At 34.2% G+C, this 15,035-nt stretch overlaps 1 protein-coding gene across 1 annotated transcript in view; it reads right to left on the reverse strand.

The window, feature by feature from the left end:
* Positions 1–2,943: 2,943 nt before the first annotated feature.
* The window catches only part of RAB11FIP2 (RAB11 family interacting protein 2), a 41,975-nt gene continuing 29,883 nt past the window's right edge, over positions 2,944–15,035 (reverse strand). Inside the window, exons 4-5 of the mRNA XM_010388879.2 lie at positions 13,113–13,158; positions 2,944–7,275 (exon numbers count right to left, since the gene is read on the reverse strand). Coding sequence (XP_010387181.2) covers positions 7,048–7,275; positions 13,113–13,158 — 274 coding nt within the window. The 3' untranslated portion in view covers positions 2,944–7,047. The remainder of the gene's footprint in view (positions 7,276–13,112; positions 13,159–15,035) is intronic.

Consider the following 15,035-nt stretch of genomic DNA (forward strand, 5'->3'; position numbering starts at 1 on the left):
ATGTCAACATTGCTGCCCTGGGGATGACACTGTGAGCACCAGTGTCAGGGCTGGGATCAAAAAGCATGAGTGAATTTTAAATAGCCGATGTAAAGATTGAACTATGAAATCAGTGGCCATTATATTTTAATTCAAATATGTGTTTTATGCCCAAAAAGTCACATGGAAATTTATTCACTTTCTATTACTGAAAATTGTCATACAATATATGTGATTTGACCTTAACACAGCACAATACACGTGCAGTGATCTTTGGGACACCAGTAATTTTTATACAATTTTTACCAAAAAGACAAGATCATAAGATACTGAAAAGTCACAACTACCACTAGTATGTGACAGATCCCAGGATAACACTTGAAAACGCTTTAAACAGTAGAGGCAGTGGCCCTCAGACTGGACCTCAGGTTACCTGCACTGTTCTCTGAAAAGTAACTGTAGCCTGGCTCAGAGACAGGTATACTGGAGAAAGTCTTTTTTAAATTACATTTTTAAAAATTGTGGTAATAACATTTAACATGAGATCTACACTCTTGACAAAATTTTAAGGGTCTAATACAGTATTGTTAACTACAGGCATAATGCTGTTCCACAGATCTCTAGAATTTACTCACGGTGCTAAGTGAAATTTTATAATCATTGAATAGTTACTCTCTATTTCCTCCCTCAACACCAACCCCCCATCACCCCTGAGAAAGTCCTGGGTGGGTTGTTCTCAGTTTTACATATCACACACACCCCACATGCTCCTCAGCCAACCCAGTTTTTGATTAAACACAAAATCACTTGGGGAGGAAGTAAACAACAACCCTCCTCCAAACTTTTCTTACCATGATGACGATGATGATAACTGATGTTACATCAGAAATACTGACTCACTAAGAAGAGACTGCAGGCTAGGTGTGGTGGCTCATATAATCCCAGCACTTTGGGAGGTTGAGGCGGATGGATCACTTGAGTAAGGAGTTTGAGACCAGCCTGGCCAACATGGTGAAGTCCTGTCTCTACCAAACATACAAAAATTAGCCAGGTGTGGTGGTGAGCACCTGTAATCCCAGCTACTCAGGAGGTTGAGGCAGAAGAATCGCTTGAACCTGGGAAGTGGAAGTTGCAGGGAGCCGAGATAGCCACTGCACTCCAGCCTGGGCGACAAGAGCAAAACTCCGTCTCAAAAAAAAAGAAGAAGAGATTGCAAACTGGTGGCCTTTAAATTTTTTTGGTTAAAAAGAAAATGAGTTAACTGCCAACATTCACATAATCTGTATTATTTTCAGTTTCTCTAGAAAGATCAGGTTTAGCAATCTTGGACTTAAATTCATTTCCGAATGGCCACAATGAGCTGGAGCTGAACAGCTGTTGCTCCTTTTCAATGGAAAAAAATGAGCTCTCCAGATTGCCACTGTCCTTGGTAATCCCTATTCTTTTACACTCCACCTGCCCTATCACCCACTGTACCTACCCACTGTACCTATCTGGCTCTGGAAATGTCTGAGTTTTTGCAATTCCTGCACTAAGGGTTGCAGCACAAATGAGAAAGTTTGCTGGGAACTGCACATAAACCCCAGTCTCACTCTCAACACACTTTTCCATCATTTGCCACAGCATAAGAGAATGTAACACTATCATAGCAATAATCTTTACATTGTTCTAATTTATTTTAAAAAATCACACGCAAACTTTGGTACTAACATTAGTGACCAACCATACCATACCTTACATCTGACCACAACACACCACAATTGAAATCTTCTCACAGAGAAATTTGATTTTGTGCTTCCTAGCATAAATTTGGCTTTTTAGTATGCCTCACAAATGCTGAAACCACTGAACATTTAAGAATCAAATTTTAGGGTGCGAGGACTGTTTAAGATCAAAATTAAGCACTTTTAGTTTGTGTAATTATAGGTACATAAATACAAAATTAAATAATTCTTATAAGTATTAACTGTATAATCATAAAAATATAATAGTATGAAGTTGTGGCACGTAAAATTATTTGAGGAAAAATGTCAAATGTTGGGCATTTAGGTCACAAGCCCTACATGAAAAATGGTCAACTTAACCTACTCATAATAGCTCTCTACTTCCAAATTACTCCAAATATTTTTGTCTCAGCAGAGTAAGGAAAAAGAAATGTGTATGCTGTGGGCAGGTGGAAAGAATAATCTAAAGGAGATGTGCTGGGAGAAGTAGAGGGACAGGTTCAATGGGCCTCCAGAAGGGACTACAATTCCAGAACAGAAAGGTGTTCTGGCCTGCTGAGAAATCCCTTGTGCCAAATATGTATGACTTATGTCTAAGACTACATATGGTTCACATTCCATAATCTAGAACACAACTGCCTAATACACTGCCATAAAAATGTACCCATACATCGGATGGAGAGGCATGTACTTAGACTGTTGTGTTGAGGGGACTGGAAGTGGTGACTGATTAATGACTTCTGGTAGGAGCTGGAGGATAAGAAGTGGTGAGAAATGCTACCGGGTTTACCAACCCTATTCTACTTTCTTCAGTACCACAAAGTGGTACTTTCTTACATTTCCTCTGAAAGCTTGTGTATTCCCTACCTTACAGGGTTGTTGTGAGAAATAAATAAAATAAAGCATAAATAGGAAGTACTCGGCATAGACCTTAGCCTATATAACAATACTCATATATCATTTCTACTAAATCGTAAGCTCCATCCCTATGAGGGATGTCTTATATGTAGAGGGCATCCACATACTTGTTGAAGAATGTTCACTTGAACTTAAAAACTATCTTTTGAATGACTTTTCAGAACTATTTTCATAGTAAAATAAGTTTGTAGGTCTTACAGAATATGTGCTACAATACACCAAATAAGAGGCATCCTAGGTAATTATTAAAAGACAAGGAGGACTTACATATAAATCCATTACGGTAACACCATTGTATCTGTAATAAATGTTGACAACCGAATTAAGTTTAAACACTTTAATCAACCATTAGTCAATAATCATATATTATATAAAAATTCTGATTCATGCATCAGATTACATAAATTATACAATTGTCACATTATACAATGCTTACATACTTTTGAATTTGTACCTGCAAAAATGTATACAAGTTATGAGAGCATTTACTTAAGAAGGTAAGTGTCATACTCTTCAGTTATAAATAATGCTTCTATCTTTCAAATACCTGCTAAATATATGCATTTCTAGATCTGCAGCATTTTTTTGTACCTTAAAACACAAACCATCTGGAAGCTTCGAAGATTAACAGGCCCACATGTATCATTTACTAGACTTCAACTCCACTGCGAGAGTGCATTTTTTGATGGATAAAATAAATGGAATAAAACATCAACTCTAGTTTAATGCTTGAAGAGCTTCTACATCTTTTATTAAATATATGAGAAAATGCTTCATATGCAGATTAATTAGCTAAGGTGCTACCAATTGCATATTAAATACTTCCAATGATTGCATCTGGATTATTAAAGTTCTACATCTGTGCAAATGGGGGCTTTCCATGTGTGCTGACAGACCCTTCTACATACCATCATGGCCCAGCAGGACTGTGATCCTTTCCCTTACTTCAAAGAGACCAAGTGAATGAGCATGCATCATACTTCACTTACACATACACACAAGTGACACCTACCACCTATAAGACATATGAGTATATGAACATCAAAAAAGTTTCAGCTTGATTTACAAATCCAAGGTAGATTTGCTTTTTCTGAAAAGCTACAGAGGAAAATAAAAGATCTAGTGTAACATTTACTGTAGATATATTAGACAACAGTTTTTATTTTTATTTATTTATTTTTAGATTCTCTTTGTTAAAGAATAAGCACCCTTCCGGTGATGGTAGGCAGGGAGGCATGGTGGTGAGGGAGTTGCTGGAGGAGTAACATGAAGAAAGCAAGTCTGTCACTAATGAGCTTAGTTCTACTTAGGTTTCCGTTCACGAAACCCTTTTAAATACAAGGCAACATTTTCACAGCTGGAAAATTACAACTAAATCTTGATTTACCGCCAAAAGCAATAGACGTAGTTATGTCTAATCTATGGATAATACTACATTCAAGGGACAATGGCAAAACTAGGCTCAACGCAGAACATAGCAGCAAAAAGCAATACTTAAAAGTTTTTCATGAATGGGTTACATGTTGTTTTATATACAATTCTAAGATATGACCCTGGTATTCAATAAATGAAACTTGAAGCATAAGTGGTAGGAAGGTATGTTCAATATTTTTAAAGCTGAATTTTAGAACTGGTTATAAAATAATACTGCTTTAAAAATAATAGCAGAAATAGTTTAATTATGTAACAGAAGTACGTTAGCTTAAGATAGGCTTGAGATAAGTATCAATTCTGTGATTTTTAAAAATCCTCTTGGTGGTAGAAGTGTTTTGGGCATGCACTCTTTTAAGCATAAAAGCAAAAATAAACTCTATAATGTAGTGTACTGTGCATTATTTAATAAGCACATATATTTTATTTCCATTTCTAAGCAACTAACAAAATACATCATTAGAATACCTAAAGTTACGTTTTGGAAAAATAGACTAAGGTGACCTTTTTGGCCTCTTTTTCTACAATGCAACAAATTGAAACTACTTTGCACTTCTGCCCAAACATGGGAAATACTGATATATTTTACTTGGGAACTCATTTTTACTTTTTGTTTTTAGTTTATTATTTTGACTGATTATGAAAAATATGCAGTGAGTTTACTCTAGATAATGAGTGAAAATTCATAAACATTAGAACAGCAAAGTTTCAGGCAGTGATGAATGTTTTAACAGATCCAGTTTTAAATATAATACTTGTCTCAGATTTAAAGATAAAAATTTTGATTGAGTCATAACCAAATCACTCATGTATGAATAAAGCTAAGCCTCAATAGCTTTTATATAAGAAAATAATCGCTCCTTAAAAATCTATTTCCCCATAAAAAGAAGAGCAGTACTTGAACCATACTTTTAAATGAGCTCTATTTATGTAAAACATATCCCCAATACAAAACTGACATCTTGGTTCACTCTATAAACAGCAAATTTGGCCAAAGCATATTATTATAGTATCTGCAGATACTGTCATAATACTGAAAACATAAATTTTGGCATTTTAAGAAGTGTATGAAAACACTCAATAATGCTACCAGAAAAAAACAAATGCTGAGAATTTTGTAACATTTAGTTAATTAAAAGTGGCACCATGTTAAAAACAAAAACAAAAACAAAAAACTACCAAGACCTCAAATGGGAAAATACCATTCTATACCAGATTTTGAGGGTTATTACAGAATTTTAAGTGGAGAAAAAAACTGATAAAAGCTATTTTTCCTTCTCCATTTCTCAAAGCATTGAATTTTTATGAAAAAAATGTTCATAATTTCAAAATGCATGTTCTTACATTAAAACTGAAATGCAGAAGATACAAATAACAAGGGGTTTTAGTTTACAAATACGAGCTTGGCCAAGTATTCTCTGATTCAAAACACTAAAATAAGCCAAAAAAAAAAAAACAAACCCCAAACTATTATATCGACTTTTTATTTAACTTTCAACGGAGTCTTAACAGAGATGAGTATTAGAAAAAAATGCAATTCATGGAAAGATTGGGGAATATGTGAGTCTCCAAATGGAGATGAATTTTCATTTTAAATTCAGAAGGACACAGATACTCTGTGTTTTATAGTATTTCAGACTTTTAAGGCTGAAAAATAAGCAGAAGATTAGCAATATTTTTATAACATTGCTTTTCAATTTAAATATCAGAAAAAAACTGCACAAATCATACAAAAATAATCCATGGAAGAAATCAACATTTTGGGGGACTGGACTTTAAAATAGAAAACAATTTTATAATAAATCAATTCTTAAAGGGTGGATATGGAGTAATGCATAATGCCACGCTAGTAAAGGTCTATTCTAAAAACTCACTCTTCCTTTAGTAAGTCTTATTTTGGTTCAAGACCCAAAGGCAACCATCTATTCTATTATTTATGTAACCTGAAACCAAGCCTAATTCTTCCTTCCTGGAATCTGCCTGCTTCTTTGGGTTATCAGACACACGAGGCAATCACATACTTCCCACAATTATTTTCAGATATAACTTTATAATATTTGCTTTGCTAGTGATTTAAAGGCATGCAGAATTTCAACAAAACAAGCTATATTAGCTTATCTTCTGCTTATACCTTAAACTCAAATGTTAAAGATAATTAATTCAAAGAAATTCATGCTGTTGTGAAGTTCATGAAGTCTCTTAAAATTTGTCATTCTTTAAAAAAAAGGACTTGAAAGCATTACTTTTGGGAAAAGAGAGAAACTTTGATGCTAGAATAATATAGAGCAGCTCACTTTGAAACCATGTCCATGTAGTCAAGAGTGACTTGAAGCAGCTTCTCTATAACACACCATGACAGGAGGAACGATGACTTGTCGTGCATCAATAGAGCACACACATTTTCAAATCAAGAAATTGGTAGCCTAACTTTAGAGGCAATCAGTTTTTTCTAAATGTTCTAAAAACACATGTATATGAGGTATATGCCTATATTTTATATACAAGATACATGAATATATATTCATGTACATATGTGTATATAAAATATAAACTGTTTTTTTCAGTAGTGTTTATAAGGAGCAGTATTCCTGAAGCTAAATATTTCTACAAACTGATTTCTGAGAAACCAGCCACAGTATCAATTCTGCTTTATGAAAAATCTATTCCTGAGGAACAACTCACGTACTTCTTAAGATATTTCTGGGCCTATGGCAGATCAGTGGGTCAGTACCAGCACCTGAGTGAATCCTAAGGAACCACTTATTCATTGAGAATCTGGCCCATTTTCAATTTAAATGTTTAAATTATTTAGCTTGCTTCAAAGGTCCCTCTTGATAGTCCCTGCTAATACTTACAGGTAAAATTATTCTTCACAATAAAGGAGAATATGTAATGAAACCTGACAGTGTAGTCTCTTTCAGTAACAAGTTTTTCCTTCCTTCCTTCTGTCTTTCTCTCTCTTTGTCCAATTATCAACACAATACAATTGGCTTTATTAACTGTTAGAGAATTTGCCAGCTTTCCTGGATGGCTCATATGGCACTCTGAGAATACTGGGCGTTTCTTCCATTACCCTTACAAGGAGGTTGTCGATGTAGTCCTCGAGTTCCCGGATGTGGGTGTCCTTCCTCCTAAGGAGTTCTTTGTGTTTCACCAGCTCTTGTAGAACCTCTTCATAGGTCAGACTACGATACCCTGCAGTGGCATCAAAGGGGTTGCTGTCCTAGAACAAGATAAAGACTGTCACTTCTGTAGATATAACATCTGGGACAAACATTAAGAATTATCCAGAACTTCGACTTTTTGTTTTTCAAACCCTGATGAAGATTTTCGCTAGCCTTGCTTAGAGTGAATGTGACAGTTCACAAATTGGCTAGCCAGTCCTGAGGCAAGAACTAAGGCAGATGCACCAAAGTTTTGACTACAACTCTAAATCCTAAAACCCTTTCTAACATTGTGGGCAATTTCCTAATATCTGAGACCGGCTATATCATGTAAGATTAAGTTAAGAGATGAAATGTTTTATAATAAATACAACTAAAATAGATGAAAACTAAAGATTTCTGAAAGTCAACTCAGAGGAACTATAAGATGCAACTGAACTATACACTTGGACATGCGTCCTCATGAAACTGCTTCCACTGAACTGTGATTTAATGTTACATGTTTGGCTTCTTAGTGAAGATGGTTACAGCAAAAATCTTTTCCAATTTGCTATGAAAATGGAAGCACTCGGAATTAAATCAAAGATTATCCTTATAGGAAGCCCCATGGGAGTAACATCTGTTTTAATTTAGAAATAGGCAGAACTTTTCCTCCCCTGAGTAACTGGTCTATTTCTTTCCCCTAGTAATAATATCTAGTTTATCTTCTTTCCCTTTTTGACCCTGGTTATCAGGAAACTCAAGAGTTCAACCATATTAATACTATGGTTAGTATATTTGTATTCTCTCCCATTTCACCTATTTATTTAACTTTATTCTATTGACAAAAATTCCTTTTAGGCAAAGGCATAAATATAACCAAAAAAAATTTTTTAAAGATACTTACTAATTCACTGCTATTACAAAGCATTCTAATATTAATGTTATATCAAAAGTGAAAGAAAAATATCTCAGGAATTTAATCAAGGCCCTGTAACAAAACACCTTTTATTAACAGTGTATAGCATTAAGAGTTTTCATTCTGTAAAACATAATGCCCAATTACAACTAAGCAATTTTTTATTCTTTTTAAATCATAGTTCTCTCACTAAGCCCAACAATTTAAAATGATTTTCATCACTATCTTTTAAAACATTTCCATTTGGCTTTGAGGAAACTTAACTAAAATATTGAGGAAATTGGTTTTCTTGCTCTTAAGGAATACTATCCATTCAGTGGAGGATGGGGAATGGGGACTGGTGAATGCAGAATGACCTCGCCCGCCATAAGAATTAAACTTGACTTTCCCTGTTTTCAGGATCTACTTTAATAGTGCTATATGTTTGGGGGTGTTCACCGGTAAAGCCAAAGTTTAACTTTTCACTGGCCCTCCCTACTTCCCCAGCCTCTCAGCCCAAGGAACCAGGACTTTACCAGACCAGAAAAAGAGAAGCTAGAGTACAGATACCAATTTGATGCTTGGGTCACTGAAGCACACCCCCTTCTCCAGGATAAGCGAATACATTCAGGACTGAAAAACTTTTCCAGTTTCACAGAATCTCTCAGGCTTTGTGGAGAAGATACAGCTTGCACTAGGCCTTCGAGATTTTGCAGGCAGAAATGCCTAATGGGACATTTCAAGCAGTGAGCTCTGCTTGTTCAAAGAAGGAAACAAGGCTCAAGGCATAGTGGCCATAACAGGTAATCCAATAACAGGTACTCTGTAGAGAATGGCTGGAAAATACTGTACAGGACAGGGAGCAGAGAAGGGCTGAAATGGTAGGTTTGAAATAGACCACCAAGGATGCTGAACAGTAGTATGAACAATTTTTAGACTTTTGCTATGGAAAATAGGAAGCCACTGAAGGTTTCTAAACAGAGAAAGGATATGATTAAAGATATGTTCCAGGAAAAGTAAAATGGCAACAGTGGAACCATTTGGAGGGGCTAAGATTAGTTATAGGGCTACTGAAATATGAAAGACCAGAGATAGTAAGAATGAAACGAGAGGATATTAAAGGGAAGTGAGCTTAAATTCTATAAAATATGTCTAAAACAATTTAGTTTATTTTAGCATTAGAAACTGGAAACAGATGTAAGTTTCAGTTATATTTCCTTCATCCCTAAAAACATTTCAAATGTTGTTCTAAAACCATTAAAGGACAATTCTAGAGACAAGTGTTTTACTTCACGCTCCTCTCTCAGATCAATTAATCTTTTATAAGTCTACACACACACACACACACACACACACACACACACACACTCGCTCTCTCTCTCACATATGTAGTTACTAGTTTAATTGGTCATGAGATATAGTTTAGAGACACATAAACATTAATTACATTCTTATAAAAGATTATGTTAAGCAGCTTTCTACAGTAAAGACAAGATACAGTATAGAGTTCAGTATACTTTTGAAATTTCTTAAAAATAAGCTAAAGTTTCTTACTTCAACCCAAGTAATTCTGCATAAATTTGAGAGAGAAAGCAACCTGGGTCTCATTTTCCTTATCTGACAGATGAGATGTTCTCCACGGTCCCTTTCAAATCTAAAATTGTCTGGTATACCAAGTGATTTTTCTAAATAACACTTTAAAAACTAATAAAGCCTAATGTGATTTCACTTTTCTAATAAAACATTTACTGAGAAATTCATGTTCTTGTGAGAACTGCAGGGATTAATGAAAGGAAGCTAAATGGGATTCATTACTGATTAGTTGACTGCTTTATGCTTTTTCTTTATTTAACATAATAAAAGCATCTATTCAAGTCTCTCTAATCTTCATAAAATTATACATATATAAACTGATTTCTCCAAACTAATTAAGCAATGAAATAGTTAAAAAAAATAATGTGCACTGTTATATTTAAGACTATTACCAGTTAATGTAGTTAAAAATTTTTTGTAACATTTCTCTAAAGACACTGAAGATGAAAGATGTGTCAAAAATTTGTGTTTTGACATAAATTAATGCCATGATATAAATTAATAGTTAAATCTTTCAAAATAATCAATTATCATTTCAGACTACTGGTCATACTTTATAGCCATACTCTAGAATACATATTATTTTTTTTTTCTTACAACAATCTAACATTAATGTGTAGACAGATTTCTTGGAAATATACTTCTGGCCTTTTCAATAAATTTTCCGTTTGTCCTTTCATGTGAAAACTTTACCCCAAATTTTAGCATCAAGTTTCTAGGCAGGAAAACATCTTAGAAACACATGTACTATGAACTATATTCTGGAAAAGAATATAAAATAATTAAAAACAGTTTCATGCTGAGTTCCATATTTTATCCTATATTTGAATGTAAACCTAATTTTAGGCGTAAGATTCTTAAACTGACTGATATAATCCACACACACACACATATATATTTGTTTGTTGATATAACTCCAAATAAAATGATTAATATAAACAATAGAAAATTAAAATATATGCTCTACAGAAATTATTTTTTTAAAGAGGAAAACTCTCAGGTAAATATAAAAATTATTTTTTCAAAATATACGTTTTATTATTCTTGCAAAAACTGACAAAATTCAAAACTCTCTAAGCTGGCAAAGACCAAACGCAAGTTAAAATGGTTGCTCCAAAGTGCTCACTATTTTTGCTCACCGCACACTCTATACAGACAGCACTTACGTTTTTAAGATGTTTTCTTATTCTGAAATTTAATGTATATTTTTCTTCTCTCTTCCCCTTTTACAACCAACTCTTTCTCATTTCCACCCTACCTCTATTAAAAATGTCTCTATGCAGACATAAGAAGATGTGGCGTGTGGTAAGAGAATATTGGAATTACTACATGAAGTTTTCTAACCCAGAATTTTAAATAATACAGTTGTGCATAAGATTTTGAGAACTGCTAGTGATCTATTTTTGCTTTACACATACTAGCCTTTTACACTAGGAAATGTACATTTTTTACAATATTTAAATTTAAACAAAAGCAAATTATCAGGACTCAAAATAACTGAAGATTTAAAGAAAGGTTGTCCTGGTAACCAAATATTGGTGGGGTACTAACTGACATCCAAGGCAACTAGAGGAGAGGGAGAGAAAAAAGTGAAGACTTGGCATTCTCTGATCATCTCATTATTGTTCTAATGAGGAACTTTGCTCTGGGAATATCATCTCAGCTACTTTCACATCTTTTGTCCTACTCCCTTCATCTCCCTTTCAGTTCTTAATTAGGCCTTAAAGAGCTCACACTGCCCTTTCAACTGGCTACTGCTCCTGTTTAAACACTGTGCTTTCACAGACAGGTGTTGGCACTAGCATATAAGACATACAAACTTAATTACAAAATACTATGTCCAGAGGGAGAAAAAATAACTTGGTGGACGGCTATTATTGGAGAACTTAATGTAAATTACTTCAAACATCTTATAATCTTCAACATAAAAATTGTTCGAATGCTTTTCTTCAACCATGATCAGTATGAAGATGCGCTTCCTCCTCTTAATTGTATCTTGCAGTAAATTAACAACACCTAGTAATCCTTTAACTGTCATTTAGAATAGTTAGTATTCCAGAGAAAAATAATCACACATCAAGGATTCTTTTATCACCTTTAAATCCTTTAACTAAAACAATTTTCACATTTTATTTCTTTAAAGAATTCTAAGGATGCTTTTATAGCAATAAATTACAAGATTTGGAAAAGTACATTTACAAGCAAGCAATCGAAATTGTAATTAAGGTTACTTAATAAACAATAGCTACACATTAAATCGATTTTTTTGATGTTGCATTTTGTTTGAGATTAAGTAACCGCCTGATAGAATTCATTTTACTATCTGATCAAAGGCTGACTTCATATTTTCTCACATTTCTCACCAGACTGCCATATTATAAAGACTTGAGAATTTATAAAACATCAAAACTTACGAATCACTTAAATAAAACAGCAAAAATACAGTACAAAGTCCTGTGCTTCTATAACAGTTTCCACAGTTTTAAAGATAATCACCTGCATTTAGAATGGTTTAGAAAAGAAACCCTAAACCCACCTGAGCTTCTTCTAGCCATATCACATCCTAAAAAATAGTAATAGGTGATATGGGATTGCCTAAAAAAATTCTTACTATACATCTGGATCACACATATCAAGGACAGATGGTTGAAACAGCAACCACCAGTTTCTTGGAATAAAGGCTCTATTTCTGTTACTCAGTGAGAATTTAGTTTTCTACCAAGAACATTTGCCCATATTTTGGTAAAGTAATTTATTCTCTACGTTTAATATAGTTAGAATTGGCTGCAGATGCAATGGAACTCTGAACAGAGATTAAATACTGGACTTCAAATACTACAATAAAGTTCAGATGATCTGAATAATCCTTGCAAAATACGTGAGTTGATTTAGGTGGTCGCTACCAATCCTGTTAACATATTTGGTTTTGTTCTGATGAGAAAGATAAGTGTCCTAAAGTATCTGTTCTTTCAAATACTTTCCTGGTTATCTGGCTATCCTGCCAGGATGCTTTTCTATTGTTGAATGTTAACAAGCAGCTTTATTCTTTCTTCAATCCTTGTCCCAACAACAACAAAAAACAGTCTTTTCTACATGCTCTTATTTCATAACTGCAAATTTGACCCTGACATACAGCTTGCATACTAATTTCAAAACAGTCTGTACACAAAATATGTATATTCTAAATTGGCTTCAATTATAACCAATTTTGCTTGAACTTTCATAGATCATACGAGTCACACCCTATTGTATATTAAAGGCAAAGATTATATTTTACTTTCTTTCTCCTAAAATTACTATGCTAAGCTACAATTCTTAAGGTAAGTGAGGCAGAAGGCAAGAAGACAAAGGCATTTTTAGAAATGTGTGCCAGATAAAAAGACCGGCTTGTTCTTTGACAACTTTCTCACCCCTTCAGCAACTTACCGGGATTTTCCTGAGGTCTTCATTGCTTGTTGGACTCATATGAAAACTAATAAAACACAAACAAATGTTAAAAGTGTCATAACTCACGTGGGAGGAAACACAAAAATAGAAAAATTTTAACCTAGATTGTAATACAAATTTCTAAAGCCCTACATTATTCAGATGAGTGAAATTTAATCCAAGAAGTAGAAAAAAATCCAGTATTTCCCCAACATTCTTAAAGCATCAGTACAATTTTAAACTTTGAAGGAAAACTTTTTAGTTATCAGAACTGAAGAACGAAATATGAAGTTTTTAAACATTTTTAAACACAGCACTTTTATCCAGCAAGATATTTTGTAAAACTAATTTGTGTAACAGATTTCCATTATATTTACACACAGTCACTCACCTTAGGCCCTCTGATATAAAACTAGGGAGAATTAAGTAAATGTAGGTTGGAAAGATTATAGAATAAAAGAGTGAAAGCAATCTGTTTAAAAATGCCAAAAGTGTTAGAAAACTCAGCTTTCAAACATAACCCTATCAATAAGAAAAAATTCAGAATTGTGGGAAACATTTATCTCGTTAATGCAATTTCTAAGTAGCTAGTCTTGAAAATTTAAATACTGAAATGAATCAAAACAACACAGATTTCTTCCACACAGAGAAGAAAACATCACAGCTGAATGCTATAACTATTTTCTTCTTTGAAACATGTCCATTAGATGGGACTGCAACCAAAAAGACGCTAAACTTCAAAGCCATCTGACGAGTAAATATTTCATCGGTGCTATTCAAGTTTAATTTTTACCCAGCACTTAAAGGTATTAGCCTTTAAAACCTTCACAAAGCATTAGTGTCCTAGGAACCTTTTTATTCCACACACAAAACAACAACTGTAAAATATGTATGTTTTCATTATCTGTCCCTTGACAGTAAAATAACCGGGATCCTTTGAAGATTTAAGAAATTTACTTTTAAAACTTTTGATTGTATGACAAAAAGTCTGGACACTGGATATAATGTTGGTCAAGTATCTATAATTATATGTACAAATCCTATGCTCTAAGATGCACAGGGCACACATGTATGTACAACCACCTCCAGAGAGTTTCCCATATAACCAAGATTTCATTGGCTATGACTAAGATTTGAAGTACTAGCTTCCAGAAGCGATTGCTCGCCTTTTCTAACTAGAACTCCTGTGGATAAATTCAGTATTTCAGCAGAGCTGGGTTGCATGTAGAGAGAGTGAAACATGTTTTAAAAACCTACAATGCACCAGTTAAAGGCCTGTGTGGCTGGCACATTTTCTCAACATCTTTATGGTGTTCTGCATGGTCCTGGACTCAAGTCACTATACCAGCAAAGCATCAAGAGCCCACAAAGAAGTGGCTTAAGAGACAAAAACCAAATCCAGAAAAGCATTCTCACACAGTCCACCTTAGCCTAGAGTGCCATGGTAGCAGCTGCTAACACATGTGGTTTCCATCTTCTCTGATTTTCAATCCAAGGTAGCCAACAGGGGGTCCAGTGGGATTCATCTCTCCTACCCCATTATCTCACAGCATGTTTTCTAATATGTCAAGAAACACATTCTGCTACATCTCCCATCTGACTGGGATAGTCTAAAAACAAAATGATTTACACTCAGGCCCAACAGCATACAAGGTGCTTGCAAGCAGAGAAGTGGCTGGAGCCAGGTGGTGTGAATTCAAATCCTGTTTCTGCCCTATGACCTTGAGCAAGTTACTTAACTTTGATTGTGTCTTGCTTCCCTCATCTGTAAAATGGAGATGGCAACAGTATCTACCACATAAGATTCCTGTGAATATTCAATGAGTTAACAACATGGAAAACACTTAGCACTGTGACTACCAGATAGAACATTATTTTATTTCATAAATAAAATAATGAAATAAAATAATTATTTCATAAACA

The sequence above is a fragment of the Rhinopithecus roxellana genome, chromosome 11 (assembly GCF_007565055.1).
Source record: "Rhinopithecus roxellana isolate Shanxi Qingling chromosome 11, ASM756505v1, whole genome shotgun sequence".
Taxonomy (NCBI): domain Eukaryota; kingdom Metazoa; phylum Chordata; class Mammalia; order Primates; family Cercopithecidae; genus Rhinopithecus; species Rhinopithecus roxellana.